The sequence below is a fragment of the Cotesia glomerata genome, linkage group LG10 (assembly GCF_020080835.1).
Source record: "Cotesia glomerata isolate CgM1 linkage group LG10, MPM_Cglom_v2.3, whole genome shotgun sequence".
NCBI classification, from domain to species: Eukaryota; Metazoa; Arthropoda; class Insecta; order Hymenoptera; family Braconidae; genus Cotesia; species Cotesia glomerata.
Genome location: NC_058167.1, coordinates 9,259,157 through 9,277,810, shown reverse-complemented (window position 1 = coordinate 9,277,810; position 18,654 = coordinate 9,259,157). Strand labels below are relative to the sequence as shown.

At 28.2% G+C, this 18,654-nt stretch overlaps 2 protein-coding genes and 1 long non-coding RNA gene across 5 annotated transcripts in view; 2 read left to right on the top strand and 1 right to left on the bottom strand.

Moving 5' to 3' along the window:
- LOC123272355 overlaps positions 1 to 6,245 on the top strand; it is a 46,804-nt gene extending 40,559 nt beyond the window's left edge. Inside the window, exons 5-13 of the mRNA XM_044739061.1 lie at positions 911 to 1,066; positions 2,759 to 2,884; positions 2,969 to 3,122; positions 3,185 to 3,242; positions 3,313 to 3,488; positions 3,549 to 3,709; positions 3,785 to 3,937; positions 5,821 to 5,964; positions 6,045 to 6,245. Of these exons, the coding sequence (XP_044594996.1) occupies positions 911 to 1,066; positions 2,759 to 2,884; positions 2,969 to 3,122; positions 3,185 to 3,242; positions 3,313 to 3,488; positions 3,549 to 3,709; positions 3,785 to 3,937; positions 5,821 to 5,964; positions 6,045 to 6,078 (1,162 nt within the window). The 3' untranslated portion in view covers positions 6,079 to 6,245. The remainder of the gene's footprint in view (positions 1 to 910; positions 1,067 to 2,758; positions 2,885 to 2,968; positions 3,123 to 3,184; positions 3,243 to 3,312; positions 3,489 to 3,548; positions 3,710 to 3,784; positions 3,938 to 5,820; positions 5,965 to 6,044) is intronic.
- LOC123272358 lies at positions 64 to 346 on the top strand. Its single transcript, XR_006511064.1, has 2 exons — positions 64 to 120; positions 220 to 346. It is a non-coding gene; the product is annotated as an uncharacterized LOC123272358 (long non-coding RNA).
- Positions 6,246 to 6,553: 308 nt separating the features above from the next.
- LOC123272353 (golgin subfamily A member 1-like) lies at positions 6,554 to 18,233 on the bottom strand. Of its 3 annotated transcripts, none has more exons than XM_044739060.1 (8): positions 17,631 to 17,747; positions 15,952 to 16,336; positions 15,156 to 15,244; positions 14,964 to 15,092; positions 12,135 to 12,662; positions 8,390 to 8,917; positions 6,879 to 7,103; positions 6,554 to 6,814 (listed from the first exon to the last, which is right to left on the bottom strand). In XM_044739060.1, the coding sequence occupies exons 1-8, from the start codon at positions 17,739 to 17,741 to the stop codon at positions 6,659 to 6,661; spliced, it is 2,151 nt and encodes a 716-aa protein (XP_044594995.1). In that variant the 5' UTR covers positions 17,742 to 17,747; the 3' UTR covers positions 6,554 to 6,658. The 3 variants fall into 3 exon arrangements, with proteins under 3 accessions (XP_044594995.1, XP_044594993.1, XP_044594994.1); XM_044739058.1 differs by having other exon boundaries at positions 6,556 to 6,814; positions 12,270 to 12,662; positions 17,631 to 18,233; XM_044739059.1 differs by lacking the exon at positions 12,135 to 12,662 and having other exon boundaries at positions 6,559 to 6,814; positions 17,631 to 18,227.
- Positions 18,234 to 18,654: the final 421 nt, after the last annotated feature.

Genomic DNA, 18,654 nt, shown 5'->3' with positions numbered 1-18,654 from the left:
ATACACTGGTCACAAAATTTTGCTTATTCTCTTAATAATATAGATTTATTTTTTTTCATTAGATACTTAATGCCTCGCCAGCTTACTTGTATTATAATAACCCCGAAAATGAACCCGAAAGTAAGATTATAAATTTTTTTTTTTATTTCTTCATAAGAATTAATTTTTTATTCCAATTTTTATTGTCAAGTATTATTAATAATTATTATAATTATACAGATACATTCATTCGGAAAATAGTAGTGATTTGTGATTGGTTAACGGTCGAATCCCGAAGATCAGAAGTTAATCTAGTAAACGACATAATAAAGCACTTAGATACCGCAGCTCAAAAATTGGATGAAATTAAAGATCCTAAAATAATTTTACATCTCACTGGAATTATTATTCCAAGGGTATAAAAATTATTTTAATTAAAATATTTTAAAGCTATTTAATTAAAAAAACATTTAATAAATTTTATTATTCATTGCAGACTAACGATATTTTTAAGGTACCAAAAATAGAAGTACCAAGAGAATTCTTTCTCATGACGTACACGGTTCGTACAATTTCGGTTTCTTATATTAATCCTGGACCGACATTGGAGTATCTTACCAACTGGTTGGATATTAACAAGAATTCTTTTCAAGGTCTTTCTTATGACTTTTTTTGGTTTCAACCATCGTGAGTATTATTACTATTAAAAGAAGAATAAAAACAAATTTTTTAAAATCTTTAAATCAGCATAATTATACTATTTTATTTTTAATTTTAAGTAACAACTTTTCTGTAAAAAATTATTTTTAAATAATTGCATTAATAGTTTTTTTACAATTTCTTCAAGAAGAAATTTTTTTGCAATATTTTATTTATTTAAAAATTTATTAAGAAATTATTTAATGTTTCATTTTTATTGTCTGATTTTTAGAACAAACCTCAAAGGTGGCCCCGACGGCAAAGAAACTGACGCTGCCTATTTTACAAAAGTGGATTGCAGCAGTGGCGGCTCCTCTTCTTTAGGCGCAATTGTGAATACATTATCTCAAAACAGTATTTTTCAAGTTGTCCAGATGATAGCTCAATCGTAAAATTTTTTTTTTTTGCACTTAAGGGGGATAGGCTCTGTGAGAATCGAAAAAATAGATGATTTTCGGGAATCTTTGCGACTGGAATAATAAAGGAATTTGGGGGTCGGGTTTTTGTTTTGTTTTATAAAGTATACACTGAAGATAATTATTCTAAATTTTGATTAAAAAATTTCATGTTGTTACAAAGTTATAAGCATTTTTGTGGAGCACCAAAAAAATTTTCCCCACCATTGTGGGATCTCTAACTCAAAAACGGATTATCTAAAACAAAAAAACTAAACTGCGTTGTAATATGTATGCATGTGGTTATTGTTCCACGTAGGGGATTTTGAAAATTTGGATTTTAAAAAAATGGTGACATTAAAAATTTTTTCGTTTTTTTTTCTCATTTTTTTGGATTCAAACAACCCTAAAAAATCTTAAAAATCAAAATTTTCAAAATCCCCTACGTGCAACTATAGCTACTGAATAGACAAATATGGAAAAAAAAAGTTGCAAATCGGTTCATACTTATGCAAATTACAGATCCTACCAGTTCAAAAAAAGTAGTTTCGAGAAAAACGCGATTTTGTCGGAGCGCTGCGCATGCAATGGTCATTTGACGCGCTGTCACAAAAATGACTAAGGTGAAAGACCCCATTAGTGGCACCTTAAACCCCTATTAGTGGCACTTTTTTTTTCAATGAAAAAATGTTCTACTTGGAACAAAAATTAAAAATTTTTTTGATCTAAAGGTCTTGAAAATTAGAAATAATATATTCATAATAGAAATTAATAATTTCATTAATTAAATAAGTACCAAAATCAAAGAAAGTGTCAGTAATCAGGTCCCCGCCACAAATGAGGTCTTTTACCCTATAACTCGAAAAATATCAAAATTTTCATATGAAACTCTAGATACATATTTTTGAATATATAAACTTTGATTTAATTAAAAAAAAAAAGTTTTTTTTTTCAAAATTTCACAGTGGCTATCCCCCTTAAAAAATTTTAATCTTCAGAGGCTTTAAAAAAATATTTATTTATTTATTTGAAAAGAAACGCACTCAGCAATTTACGACCATTTATTAGGTATTAACAATAAATAATACTGATGAATTAGATCTTTCATCTGTGTATTTGAATTTCCGTGAATTACGGCGAATCTTGATGAATTCGAGCTTTGTGTATGTCTGAATTTGTGCGAATTACGATGCGAATTAGTATGGATCAGGTTTTAAAACTCTTAAAGAGTTCATTTATAATTTTCAGCGTTAGATCCATCTGTACCTGAATTTCAGCCAATTTGGGCGAATTAATGTGAATCAGGTTTAAAAACTCTCTAAGAGTTCATTTATAATTTTCAACGTTAGATCCCTCTAGTAATTAATTATAAAATTTTTGTTAAATACCCGTGCGAAGCAGGGTCGACCTGCTAGTATTATATATAACTCTAAGATGTAAATTAAATTTTTTGCCCTCCGGGCAGAAAGTGGCAACTTTCGTCCCGCTGCGCTAAACAAAGTTGCCGCTTTCCGCCTTCGTCGGACAAAAAATAGTATACACTCCACGGGAAGTAAACAAGAAAGCCTCAGATCACATGTTTGTTGACCTCGGCTTCGCCACGGACAACAATTACATGTGATCTGAGACATTTCTTACTTTACTTCCCTAGGTGTAATATACTATATCATTGATTTCTTCCGTAGTTTTGGGATTAGAGACGACAAAGAGTTAGGCTGCAAAGGCATAATGGAACTGGGAATCCCAAAACTTGAAGATATGTCATTTGAATGGTCTAATTGTTCGAAATCAGAATTCCAGCGAGTACTTACGTAATTTTTATTCAAAAATTAAACTCTTGTATTTTTTAATTAAATTTATTAGATTTTATAAGTTTTTTTTTGTGTTAATTGCAGCGATTCTAATTATTCTTGTTACAAACTATCATCTACAATCTCGGATGACCCTGATCCATCACCAGCAAGGGTCTTATTATTAAGCCCAGCGACCCAAATTCATTACGCTTTTTATACAAGCGACCATCAATTGAGAATTGAACGCTCTGGAAATGTAAGTTTGTTTAATAAATTATTTCTATAAAATCAATTATTAATTATCAATCATATCTTCAGATTTTTCAAGGTTCAGAATCTTGGAATTATTATAGAAACCCGAAGACTAATCGCAGCAGTAAGTACTTCAGAAAAAAAAAACATTTTAAATATAATAAGTCGGTAAAAAAAAAAATTTTTTTTTCCAGATACTTATGTTCAAAATGTTTTACTGATTCTTGATTATAATTTGACAGACTTATACAATGACAAATACGAATTGGCAATTCCAGTTCTTCAGGCTTTAGAAAAAGCAGCTGTTAGATTAAATGAGATAGAAAGGCCAAAAATTTTATTAAGTGTTAAAGGAATTATTGTGCCTGAAGTAAGAATTGAAGAATTCTGAGTTTTTAATTTTTTAAAGAAATTTATTTCATAATTACAGCATTCAGATGTCTTTGGGTTACCAGAATTGAAACAATCTCGCTTCTGGGGAACTCCCTGTCGTCCTGGACTCGGAACGTTAGAAAAGTTAAATCAATGGATGAAAGATAATGAAAAATCATTTAGAACTACTCCCTATGATTTATATTTGTTCGCTTCAAGGTTTGGATCAACTATATTGAGTAAATATTTTCGTACGTATAATTATTTTTAAATGGAGCAATTTTTTCTTTGCAGTCGACCTCCGTGCAACGAAAGCAACTTTAACAAAATTGATAATAGTTTGACTGTTACATATGGCTGTAATGCTTTAAATTACAAATCCGGTGGAATGTTTCACTATGGCGAATTTTACAGTAATTTATACGCAGCACAAGTTGTTGCTAAAACGTAATTACAATATTTATAATAAATAAAAATAAGAATTAGTTAGTATTTTAATTAAGTAATTACTAGCAACCTTGCAGTCACTATGTGACTGCCGTGATTTTTGAACTATAAATAATTAAAATTTTTCTGCATTAAATAATGACTTTTGTCAAATTGCAATGTTTTTCTATAACTATTGACGTTTTTAAGATATAAGCTCATCTCGATGTTACACTCATCAAGAGCTTTCATTTGAGTACCCACATGCATTTTCATAAATTTTTCATATATACATTAGGGTGCTTCATTTAAAACGAAAAATTTTTTTTTTCGCTGATACATGAAAATTTTGTTCCTTTTATCGAAAAAAAATTCCCTGAAAATTTGAGCCTCAAATTTTAATTTTAAGTGGTTCCTTTCAAACGATGTATATTACCCATTTAAATACCATATAAATCATGATTTTCAACTTCCTGATAAAGCATTGCAAAAATTTTTTTAATATCTCTTCTCGATTTTACTGATATTTTTTTCTAAAAAAAAAGTTGAATAAGGTTAATTATGTTTAAAAAAAAGCGTCAGTTGAAAAATCATACAATAAAAATTGAAATTTCATATTTTTTTTAGATTTTAATACATTAACCTGTTCATACCTTTTAGACTACGCACCTCAGAAAATCCATACAGGGGTATTTTTGTAGGAAATTTAATTTCCTGCAAATTATTCTCTGACAATTTTCTGATAACTTCAACTGTTTTGTTGATAAGAACGAAAATATAAAAATTTTTGAGAAAATAGGGGTTTCGAGGCTGACACCGATGAGACGGATTCAAATACAAAAAAATGTTAGAGGGCACTTTCAAAGAGTCACTAATATACTACAAATTCCGACTAATCGCAATGAAATACCATCAGATCAAACGGAGCTACATTAATTTAAATTAAAAAAATCATGATTTATATGGTATTTAAATGGGAAATATACATCGATCGAAAAGAACTACTTAAAATTAAAATTTGGGGCTAAAATTTTCAGGGAATTTTTTTTTCGATAAAAGGAACAAAATTTTCATGTATCAGCGAAAAAAAAATTTTTTTTGTTTTAAATGAAGCACCCTAATATAATATATATAAATATATGAAAAATTGATGTGGGTACTGAAATGATAGCTTTTGATGGGTGTAACATCGCGATGAGCTTATATCTTTAAAAATTTCATTAGTTCACAAAATACAAGGTAATTTCTCAATTATGTATCTAGAAATAGAGCATTTTTGAATGCAGCCTAAATACTTATCATAATAACTTGACTATTGGTGAGAATGATATGAAACCTTGAAAAGACACAACTCCCGGTCAAGACTTTTCTAATGATACTAAATTTAACTAAAAAAATCCATTTTATCATATAAATACAGTGGCCACCAAATTTTTCTTATTCTCTCAATAATATAGATTAGAGCCAAAATTTTAGCAATTTAAAAATATATTATTCAAATTTTTTATATTACGGTGGAAATATTGGTTTTATAAAAAAAAATTTCTAAACAAAAGTTGTTAAAAATTTAATTTTATAAAAAAAAATGTTTTTTATGATTTTTTTAAAAAACGAATATTTTCGCTGTAATTTTAAAATTAAGATTTATAATAAAAGGTTCAAATTTTTTTTTGTGATTCTGAATCTTACTTTTGAAATTACAGCGAAATGATTGATTTTACAAAAAAAAAAAAAAATATAAGACATGTATTTTTTATAAAATTAAATATTGAACTTTTGTTTAAAAAAAATATTTATAGGACTAATATTTTTGGCATAACACAAAAAATTTGAATCATCAATTATAAATTGTTATTTTGAATTTAAAAATTTTTGCGCTAGTAATTATTAATTTTTATTTCAAGGTTCGGAGTTGAAGTGGACGAACAAGCCGGATGTGGATCAGAAAACATAATGTTCTCTCAAGATCGTAATTTAGATTATGGATCTAATTTCATTTTCCGATCTTGGTCTGAATGTTCACAAAAAGCATTCCAGAAAGTGTCTGAGTAATTTTTTTTTTTATTAATTTATACTTTTTCATTTTTTTTAATAGTATTTTGTAATACAAATTTAATTTCTGTTCCAGGAACCATATATATCGATGTTTTAAAATGCCGTAAAGCATTCTTTCTCTTTAGTAGAAAAATTGGTAAGAAATTGAAGTTTTATCAATTATTTCTGCATGGTAGTAAATAAATAAAAAAAAAATATTATTGTAATGTACAACTTTATTAACAGTCTATTTAAAAATTAATTACTTAAATTAGGCACAATTTATCTGATTCTTACAGTTTATAATATTTATATTATAATAATAGATCAATTTTTTTTTCTATGATATAAAAAAATTTTAATCTTCAGTTTACCACTAAGTCTACAGTCAGCTTAAACTGATGTACAATTTTAATACTTTACGATAGATTGACTAAAAAAAAAAATATCACAAGATTAAACAAAGTAAAATATTTTTTATTTTACAATAAATAAAAAAAAACTCAATATTAGAAATAATTTTAATAAAACAAATTTACGATATATATAAATATATTAAAACTAATATTAATTAAATTTTTTTTTTAATTTTAAAATTATTTATATAAATAGCGATTAAAAAATTGGAATGTGATAATTTAAAGGTAAAAGCCGAGGACAAATCAATGTTTATAATTTATAATTAACAAAAAAAAATTTAATTTATTATCAGCTAGGCGGAATGGCTTTCGCGGTCTGTCCAAATCCCAAATTAGGCCGGGTACCGAACCAGGACATTTTCCACTCAAGAGTTTCTTGAAGAAGTCTTTCTTCTTCGGGCGAAAAGTGAAGTAGAGTCGCAACAGCTCTCGTTAGATGTAACGCCTTTAAATAAATTAATCAATAATTAAAATCACAAATATAAATTTATAAAATAAAAAAAAATTACCTCGTATTCTCTGCTAGTTAAAAATTTAATTAAGACATGTTTTAGATATTTAAAATTAACATCCTCCTCTTGAGAGTTCGGATGTTTGGCAGTGACTGTTTTGGATGAGCTAGGAGTGAGAATGGCCGCGGAGTCATCATTATCAAATGACGATGAAGGGACTCGTAATTCGCGTTGTAAAGTTTTCTTCATATCCGCTAACCTTTGTTGAAGAACTTTTATAGTCTGTAACATTAAAGTAATTTTTAAATTTTATTTTAATGCGAAATTTTTTTCGGCAACTATTTTTATTATTAAGGGGCCATCCATAAATTACGTTGCACGAATTTCAGGATTTTTCAACCCCTTGGAACCCCCTCCCCTTGATATTACATCACACATTTATCAATTTTATGCATATATTTAAAAATAATCAAAAAGAAACAGTTATTTTCATTTTTTACAAAAGCAAGCATTCGCCGACGATTTGAACCTACTCAGACTTTTATTATTCAGAACTCTTAAGAATTTTAGTATCTCACTTGCATTACAATGCCGCTTTAGAAGTTAGATGCTCTTGCGTGAGAGATAATCTCTTAACGAGAGTGCTAAAGTATTAATAAATATAGATCGAGTTCGTAAATATTTAAAGTTTTTCATTCACATATAAGTTTCGGGTTTGAGTATTTCAAATTTTAACATATGATGTCACAAAGCTTTTGATCCCTCCTGTCCCTCGTCACACAATATCAAATTCTGGTGATATCCTCCTCCTTTTGAGGTGTAACGTAATTTATGGACGACTCCTTATACTCTTGTTAGCTTACGAAATCAATATATTTTAAATTCTATTATCAATATTATTTAATAGAGATTAATTTCATACTTTTCAAAAATTTATTTAGTCCAATAGAAATGAAAAAAAACATGAAATTATTTAAAAAAAATTTTCCTGTCCAAGTATGAAAAAAATCCATTAATTGACTCAAATATTTTTTTTAATCCTTTGAAGAAATTAATAAAATAAAAAAAAAAAACAAAAAGACTAGATTTATATCGTCCTATTTCAGCGAATTTATATATTTTTTTTAATTTTATTATTTCATAATTAAATGAGCATTATGAGTCGTGCATTTTTGGATTTTCCAAACTTTTTAAAATTGTCTTTTTTTCCAAATCTAGAAAAATTTTTTTAGCAAAAAAATTACTGTGAGAATAATTTTTATTTCTTCAGTTCAATATTAACTCATATTTTAAGGTTTAAAATTTTTGCCTGAATTTTTTCAATTTTTATGACCAATAAGGTAAAAGCCCCAATTATTGACACTTGCAATTTAGTTTAATTAAAAAAAAAAAAAAAAAAAAAAAAAAGCCAACTAATAAATTACTAAATATAATTTTTCAATTATAAATTTTAAGAAAATTGTTTTTTTAAGAAAATTTTATTTCTTTAATTAGAATAAAATTGAAAGTGTCAAATAACTACGTCAGTGCCAATAATTAGATCTTTTACTTCATTAATAAAAACCAACCTTGTTCTTATCATTAATTTGATCTTCCAAATTAGCCAAATTATTTTTCAAACTCTGCTCAGTATCTTGACTGAGCTTCCGATCTAGCTCCAAAGCCTCCAGCTGAATTATTCTGTTCTTCATTTCTTCAGAATCTTTAATCGCGACATCCTTGAGCGAGTTCGCGGCTTTCAGCGACTCTTCCAAACTCTCGAGCCTTGTTTGCAACTCGATGTTCTCGATTTCCTGTGTCCGTTGTTCCTGTTTGGCTATCTCGAAATTCTGGGACATTTGTGCGTTTCTGAGCAACGCAGAGTCTTTTTCGCTTTGTTCTTTTTCCAAATTGACTCTCAGCGTCGCGCTGTTGGTTCTCTCGGCCTCCAAACTCTCTCTCAACCGGGCTAATTGCATGTGGAGCGTCGAGTTGTTTTCTTTCTCCGCCTCGTATGACGATTTTAAAGCCGTCAATTCGCTTGCTGAGGTTGTCAATTTTTTCGCCGCTTCTTCGAGTTCTTCCTTGAGACTCTCTATTTCTTTGGAAGATGATTCCTGGGCAGAAAAAAAAATTTTATTATAAATTTATTATTAAAGTTTATTATTTTTCTTAAACTAAATTCACTCGTGCAATGTGTAGTTACAATTAGTTTACAATTTACCTGTGAATAATTTTTAGTGCTTTTCACACGTGTAAAAATAATAAAGCTCCAGGATTCGAGGACGGAAAGGATAAAAATAATAAACTAAAGCTTAAATATTACAAAAGTATGTTTCTTTGCTGGTTTATTAATAAATTTAAAAATATACATAATTAAAAATACTTAACATAAAAATAAGTAATTATTAAATATTTTATTTAATATGTTATATTTAAAAATTTTTTAAATCTATAATTTGTCCCACTGTCATGTAAAATAAAAAATTATTTTTAATGTTGAATTATCGAGCTAATTATTCGCATGCTCGATTAGATAAGCGGTTGTTTTATTATGAAGCAATTCTTCCTTTTTCTTTTTTTTATTTATTAAAAAAAATTTGTGCAAAGCGTAAGCATTACATGCGCAAATATCCTACGGGTTTTGTTCTGGTGACCTAGTAAAAATTATTTAGGGACATTAAATTACTCAATAGCTTACATTAGTTGTCCAGAGTTTCAAGCAATTAATTAAAAAACAATTTTACTAACGAACTCTGATTTGATACAATAAAAAAAATAATAAAAAATTAATATATAACTTCAATAATTTTTTTTTCAATGAATAATAATTGATATTAAATATACAATAAACTCTAATAAAATGTAAACAGTCTCAAAAAATACTAAGCTTGAAAAAAACTTAACACTACTGCAAATTAGTCAACAAACTAAGGTACACAGAAAAAATTAACTTGAATCAAGAGAAAATTTTTTGAACCAAGTAAATAATTTTAAAGAATTTTATTTTCTTAATTCAAGACAAAATTTTTGATTTTACTTGGATCAAAAATTTTTTAATTTTTCTTTTCAAATCTAAAAGATTAAATTCTTTAAAATTGTTTACTTGATTCAATTTTTTTTTCTATGTACACATATATTTTATACATTATAAAAAAAATAAAATAACTTGACTCAAAAATCGTTAAATCAAGAAAATTATTTTAAAGAAATATGTCTTGATGTATATATATTAGTTATCCAATAACAATATATATTAGTGATCCAAAAACAAAAAATTTTTTTTTTCCAAAAGTTTCTTTTGGATGTAAAAAAATTACTGTGAAAAGATGAGCCCTTAATATTAATATTAAAATTGTCTTCATCGCATTTTTTAAATTCCCATAAGAATAACATGGGAATAGTATATTACACACCTGTGGCAAGAAAATGAGAAATGTCTCAGAACACATATATGTTGCCCGAGGCGAAGCCGAGGTCGACATATATGTGATCTGAGATATTTATTATTTTTCTGCCCTCCAGGCGGAAAGTGGCAACTTTCGGCCCGCTGCGCTAAACGAAATTGCCGCTTTCCGCCTCTGTCGGACAGAAAAATAGTATACAAACCTATGGCAGGAAAATAATAAATATCTCAGACCACATATATGTCGACCTCGGCTTCGCCTCGGGCAACATATATGTGTTCTGAGACATTTCTCATTTTCTTGCCACAGGTGTGTAATATACTATTCCTGCCATAGGTTTGTATACTATTTTTCTGTCCGACAGAGGCGGAAAGCGGCAATTTCGTTTAGCGCAGCGGGCCGAAAGTTGCCACTTTCCGCCTGGAGGGCAGAAAATTTTGCTCGACGGGCAGAAAGCGTTAACTTTCGGCCCGCTCCTCTAAACGAGTTGCCCCTTTCTGCCTTCGTCGATCAAAAATAGTATACACTCCACGGGAAGTAAATAAGAAAGCCTCAGATCACATGTTTGTTGACCTCGGCTTCGCCTCGGCCAACAATTACATGTGATCTAAGACATTTCTTACTTTACTCCCCTAGGTGTGTAATATACTATTCTTCATACCTCGGTCGAAAGTACGTACTTTCGTCCCTACTAGCAGAGATGAAAGTTTAACATTTACTCCCTGTGAAAAGTATATGCGCGCCCTCTGTAACAGTGGGAGGAAAGAATTTCTCATGCGTAATTACACTCGTAACTAGGGACTATTTATTCTGTAACTATAACAAATTGTTAAACGCTATCATTTCTGTTGCTACCTCTAACTTTAAAAATAATTATCAATGTTGTTTTGTCGTCTGTTAATTTAATATCAAAGTACTATTAAAGTCAATTCAATACTCCTACCAATAAACTATCGTCAGAATGCTTATCTACAAATTTAAATTTGAATAATCAAATTATGAATTATCAAAACTATACATTTAGCGGAGATGTGATTTTTAATTGCTCTAATATCAAGTTTGAAAACTGTGTTTTTTATGGAAGTATTATTAATAATTGTGATCATTCAATTGAAAATGAAAACGATAAAAAAAAACGCAATAAGAGTTTTTAGCCTATAGTATGTTTTGTTTCATAAATTTTATAACTAATATAATTTGTTAAACTAATGAAAATGAATACATCTTTGATAAAATGAAATTAATTTATTACACTGAGAAAAAAATACTTTTTTGCTTCTTCTGATTTTTCTACGGTTCAAACGACTGATTGACTTATAAATCGCTGTTCTAATCGTTATAGAGAATTGAACGCTTTACAAAAAAAGATCTGATAAAATTTTTTGATTTATCCACGCGTTTAAGCGTTATTCAAGATTAGTTCAATTTTTCAAAAATTTGATCGAATTTTATAAATTATACCGAAACTGTTGGTTTCAATGTTAAAATAAGGACAACATTTTTTGTCAAACATAAATTGGACTTCTGATAAATGTTGACCAATGATTTTTTTTTATTTTTATGGGAATTAAAAAGATTCGATGAGGACAATCTTAATATTAATGGCTCATCTTTTCACAGTAATTTTTTTACACCTAAAAGAAACTTTTGAGCCTGTTTGGAATTTTTTTTTTTTTTTTTTTTTTTTTTTTTTTTTTTTTTTTTATATCACCTTAATATATATACTTTATAAATTGGAAAAAAAAAATAATTTGACTCAAAAATTATTGAACCAAGAAAATGATTTTGAAGAAATTTATCGTCTTGATCTAAATAAAAAAATTCTAGTTAATTTCTTGATTCAAGTAAATTTTTTTTCTGTGTAGCGAAAAACAAACGCATGCATAGCCTTGAATAAATCATACATTCAGACATCGCGGTAACTCACTATTTGTCGTTTAAACTCTTCGACCTCATCATCAACGCTGGCCCGGAGTTCTTTAAGTTCCGTGGCCATCTCGTCGATGCTTTCAGCCATGCGTAACAATTTAGCGTCTTTAGTTGCCATAACAACATTGTTCACCTCTATGTCTTCCTCGAGTTGCTTCACCCTGAGCTTCAATTTATCGTTTTCTTCCTCAACGCGGCGTCGCTCCAGGCCCTCTTCCCCGGCTTGCCTGCTGAGCCGGCCGACTTGGGTTTCTAGGTTGGAAATCGTGCTCGACCAGCTGGTCTTAATGTCCGACAAATGCAAGTGCGTCTCCTCCAACTTGCGCTCTAAGAGAGTGCGTTCTCTCATCAGATCCGCGATTCTGTCGTCGACAGTCGACTGGTCGTTCGACTCCAAGGCCAGTCTTTGTTCCAGAACGGATACTTTTGTCAGTAAGTGACGCACTTCCTCTTTCGTGTGTTCCAGATCGCCTGTTAGTTGAGATTTTTCACGCTGCGTCGTGTGCCGCAATGACTCCATTTTGTCCTGGAAGTTATTTAGGCACTTTATTATCAATTTATGAATTATTTAAGCTCTTATTTATCACACAGAAAGCAATTAGTAATTAGAATTGTATTTAGTATATTACAATAATATAAATAATTAATATTAGTATTATTAATTTATTTAAAGCGAAAAAAACAGTTTTTATTAATTAAGGGGAATAGCCACTGTGAAATTAAAAAAAAAAAATTTTTTTATTAAATCAAAGTTTATACATTCAAAAATATGTATCTAGAGTTTTATATGAAAATTCCGAATATTTTTCGAGTTATAGTCATTTTTGTGACAGCGTGTAAAATGACCATTGCACGCGTGGCGCTCCGACGAAAACGTGTTTTTCTCGAAACTACTTTTTTTGAACTGGTGGGATCTGTAATTTGCATAAATATGAACCGATTTGCAACTTTTTTTTCCGTATTCGTCTTTTCAGTAGCTATAGTTGCACGTACACAGAAAAAAAATTTCTTGACCAGAGAACAAAATTCTTGGCTCAAGAAAATTTTCGGGTGCCTGAAGGAAGACCGAAGTTGTGTTGGCCGAAGTTAAAATTTTTCTTGAAATTCTATTCTTTGTGTAAGTAACTTTTTCTTAATTCAAATTATCATAAATACTTGATACAATAAATTTTTATATTTGATCAAGATTTTTAGATACTTTAGGGAAGCAGTGCCACCTACTTCAGCTGAGAAAAAAATTTTCTCACCTTGAGAAAATTTTTCATTTGAATATTTGATACCGATTTTATATCATTTTAGCGTGCAATTATACATATTGAGTGAAAAAAATGATTCAATATTATTTGATCTTCCCATTTGACATGTTAATCAATAAAAATATTAATGAAAATTTACTTCTATCGAGATATTTAATTTTTTGGAGCAAGGAAGAAATTTTCTCAAGACAAGAAAATTTACTTTTATCAAGAACTAAATTTTTTGGAGCGAAAGGCTGAATTTTCTCAAAACAACAAGATTTTCTTGACTTAAATAAATTTTTTTGGATCAAGATACATATTTTTTAAAGTAAGAGAATTAATTTTGTTGGAATAAGTAAACTTTCTTGTGTCAAAAAAATTTTTTTTTTGCTCATGACAATAATTAGGAAGAAAAATATTTTCTTGGCTCAAGTAAACCTTTTTTTCTGTGTAGGGGATTTTGAAAATTTTGATTTTTAAGATTTTTTAGGGCTGTTTGAATCCAAAAAAAATAAGAAAAGAAAACGAAAAAATTTTTAATATGTCGCCATTTTTTTTTAAATCCAAATTTTCAAAATCCCCTACGTGGAACGATAACCACATGCATGCAAATTACAACGCAGTTTGGTTTTTTTGTTTTAGATAATCCGTTTTTGAGTTAGAGATTTCACCGTGGTGGGGGAAATTTTTTTGGTGCTCCACAAAAATGCTTATAACTTTGTAACAACATGATATTTTTTAATCAAAATTTAGAAGAATGATCTTCAATGTATACTTTATAAAACAACAAAAATCCGATCCCCAAATTCCTTTATTATCCTAGTCAAAAAAATTCCCGAAAATCACCTATTTTTTCGATCCTCACAGTGGCTATCTCCCTTAAAACCACACATGCCCCTTGAATAATTAAAAATTAATTTTATACAGCTTTAAAACCCGTGCTAGTAAAATTATTTTATTTTTTTTAAATAAATAAATTTAACTAGCGGATAAGCTGAAAAAAAAAAAAAAAAACGTACCTCTAGCTCAGCAGTAGCAGTTTTATAACTATCTCATCTTCGATGTCTTCTTGCACATTTAAAATGTTTTGTATATCGTATTGTATTGTATTTTTTTTTTTTTTTTTTTTATTATTTCGCCGATATTTAGATCGACGATATATCTAACTCGTGTAAAATGCTGTGTATAAAATAATAAATAAAACGGCGTAGTGCGTAATATGCAGAAGAACACAAAGCACAATTTCTTACACACTTTTAAGCCTGGGCAATTTCATTGCAAAGCCCCGTTTTTTTTTTTTTTACGGAAATCAAACGGACATAAGCAAATTACTATAAAATAATTTTAATAATAAAAATAAATAAAATAAGATTAGTAGAATTTTAAAATGGTTTAGTTGACGTAACAAAATCAAACTGTTGGTAATTTTTTTGTCGATAATTAAGTTAATTTATTTTTTATTAAAATGAAAATATAATTATTGAAATTAAAAATAAATTTTATATGTTGAAAAAAAATTAACTTAATTATTTTTAATAAACCCAACGAATAAAAAACTTCACTCAGTAATAATAAATTTAAAAAATTACCTGAATGTCATTTAATTCCTGTTCATAGCGTCTCAACCTCGATAACTCGGTCTTCAAATTATCAATTTCCGTGAGCGCGGCTTTCAAATTATGTGTCTTCTCTTCGACCTCCTGTTCCTTGGCCAGCAACTGCCGATCAATCGATAATTAGGTCACACTAAAAAAAAAAAAATAAATCAAGCAAATCCATACCAAGTGTTTAATTTTAGCCATCTCTTGAGTCTGGAACCCCTCTAGCTGCTCCGCGTCTTCTTGAAAGCTGTGCAGCTTTTTTTTGTACTCTGAAAAAATAATCTGATTAGCATTAATCCTCATTAAAAATAATAAAAATTAATCTTAAATACCTTCCTTTTTTTTTTTTATGTTTTGAAAAGGAATTTTAATTTTAAAATTTTTACATGCGTACATAATTAAATAATAAAGCCCTTGACCCCTGACAAGCACACTGGGTAAAAAGTACCCACCCCAAAATTTAATTTCGTTATAATTCTTTGTGTATATTTAAACTTTGATAGTATTTTTATCTATTTCAATTGGCACTAATTAATTTAATATTATATCTATTTTATAGAGAATTTTTTGAGCTTTGATTTAAAAAAAAAAAAAATTCTCTAACTTTATTAAGGACCAAGATATTTGAAAATGAAATATGTTGGGTACTTTTCACCCTCAATGCCTAAAGAGGTATACGGTTTAGATGTGTGCTTGTCAGGGGTTAAATAAAAAACTTAATCTATAATATTTTTAGTGTGAATTGACATCTATGATGTGCTTATCAACTAACTATAATTGAAAAATAATATAAAATTTTTCTTAAATATTATTAATATTCTCTTAAGGTCATTAATTAAATTATTAAATTTGGTATAATTTGAGTATTTGGCGAATGGAAAAATTTAAAATTATAAAAAAACCATAGCTACTACATTAATAAAAATTGGTAAAAAACCATAGCTACATTAATTTGCCTTCTTGAGGCCTTAAATACCTTCCGCGTCCCGCAAAGCGGTCTCCAACAACTGCTTGGCACTTTCCGCCTTCAGTCTTCCGTCCTCAAGCTTCTGCTTGTCTTTCTCCAGCTTCTCTACATTCTTCTTCCACTCCTTCTCGCGCTCGAACATCTTAATTTTCCACTCCTCATCTTTCTTGTCCAGCTTCTTCTGGCACTCGAGCTCCTTTTTCGCCAATCTTTTCCTCCATTCATCCTCTCTGCTCTCCAGTCTCTTGATGTCTTTGCTCGACAACTCCGTCCCGTCGTTCAACTTCAATTCGAAACTGTTTTCTCGCTTTATGTTTATTGTCGGCGACACTGCGCTCTCCTGAGATTCGTCTAAAGATAGCTGAGATCCACTCACGCTGCTCGATGATCCCGTCTGAAATATTTTAAATATTTTATTACTTACAATGAAAAAATTTTTTTTTCGTTATTTTGTGTAATTCTTGATATTTATGCATAGGAGTATTTATCTAAGCTTGTTTGAGATATAATTTACCAAGGCGATGTAATTCAAGAGCCTGTTGACTGTTGGCTCGTTTACAAACGAATAAATAAATATTTAATGCACGCTTGGTACCTAATAAAAGGTAAAATAATTTTTTGAACATTATTTTCTATAAAAATTCTAAAAAATTATAAATGCAATTTTTTTTTAATTATTTTCTAGGGTAATCGAAAAAAATAGACCTGAAAAAAATTTTTAAATTATGAAAAATTCATATTATTTCATTAGAATTATTATAAAGTAAAAATTATAATTATAATAATAATTTAATAAATAAGAAATAATATGAATTTTTCATAACTTTAAAATTTTTTCCAGGTCTATTTTTTCCGGGATTCATTTTCTAGACCTGGTTTATTTAAAAAAAAAAAAATCCAAAAATTTTTATCATACTAAAGTTAGTCGACGTTTTTAATTTTTTGATTTATTTTTATTATTTAAATTAGAACTTAAAAACATTTTTTAAAAATTGCACTTACAGTTTTTCAAGTTTTTTAATGGTGAAATTTTTTATTTTTATTTTTTTATAATCATTTTTTAAAGAAAAAATTCTAAAAAATTTTTAAATGTCGACTAATGTTATTTTTATAAAATTTTTAAGTGTCAATTTCATAAAAATTATCAGAAATTTATAAATTTTTAGGTTTTTTTTTTTATTACAAACAAATTCGGCTGCCCAATTTTAAAACACAGTAACTGCAAAATTTTTATACCTAATTTTTTTTTAATTTTGCTGATTTTTTATAACTTTTAGACCTGAATTTCAAGTATTTTTTCTTAAAAATATTAATATTCAAGTATTTTCTATTCATAAATAAAATTTTTCATCAATTTGGCCGGCAAACTTTTTTTTAATAAGAAAAATTAAAAAAAAATTCTAAATGTTAGTTTACTGTGTTTTGAAATTGGGCAGCCGAAATTAATGGAAAAATAATTTTTTTAAATTCAACTTAAATAAAAAAACAGTTGATTTTTTTATTACTACTTAAAAAAATTGTATAAATAATTTATTTAAATCCTAAAAATTTGTCAGTCCTAATTTCAGTATCAAAAAAATTTTTCTGATAAAATTTTACAATTTTTCACATGAAAAAAAAAAGTCATACCTGAAATCAATAAAAAAAAAAATGATTAATAATAGGATAATCAATAAAAAAAAAATTACCTGTGATACATGTCTGGAATTAATACCACGTACAGATCCAGCGTGTCGAACAACAGCAGTAACATCATTGCCTATTTCCTTGCCTATTTTATTTTTTAAACTAGCAAACATCGTAATTAATTATAAAGACAATCCCTCGTGTAATAAACTTCTCTTTTGCCTAAAACTACCACTATTATTGTTAAATCAAAGAATGACAGGTCCCACCTGTCAACGTCACACAGAAAACTCACAGATCCATAGTCCTTATCCCAAACAAACAATTAAAATAATAATGTTTAAAAAAAACTCCATAGCTTCACATATGTCTTTCTGGGTTTTATTTACTTAGACTACGTGTTAATTGTCATCACGGCACTGGAGCTCCCAACTCTTATTACATTATTGCCCATACACCGAGAACACCGATACGAGTGATCGTGATGGGCGATGAAAATTATTCAATGACACCAGCCATTAGCTGCCATTTAATAGGTGACGTAACAGGTTCAAATAAACCCGGGAAGATATTACTTCTTGTTTAATTCAATGTTTGTCAAAAAATTAGCACAAAATCCAACCAACAGGGTCCACATTATCACGTAAGTTAATTTGTAAATCAATAAATTTATGCAGCTGGTTATTATTATTGATAAAATAATTATAATTGTTAATTTCAGGTACTCGTTCATTATTTTTATATTTTTATTTTATAATTTTATTATTTTTTCTTGATAAAAATTGACATTTTTACTTTTTACTTTAATAATTAATTTTTAAAATTATTTATAATTATTATAATAATAGTTATTAAATATTAAAAATTACTAGATGACAGAATAAATGTGACAGCGCCTCTGACGAGGATATTTTAAGACGTCATTTTAAAAGTCAGTAATTTTTTGACAGAATGTCATTTTTTGTTTAAGAAATATTATTTAATTAATTTTTATTATTCTTAAAAAAAAAAAATTTGACACTTTAAATTATTATTCTAATTATTTTCAATTATTATTGACAAAAAAACTTACTAGATTGCACAACT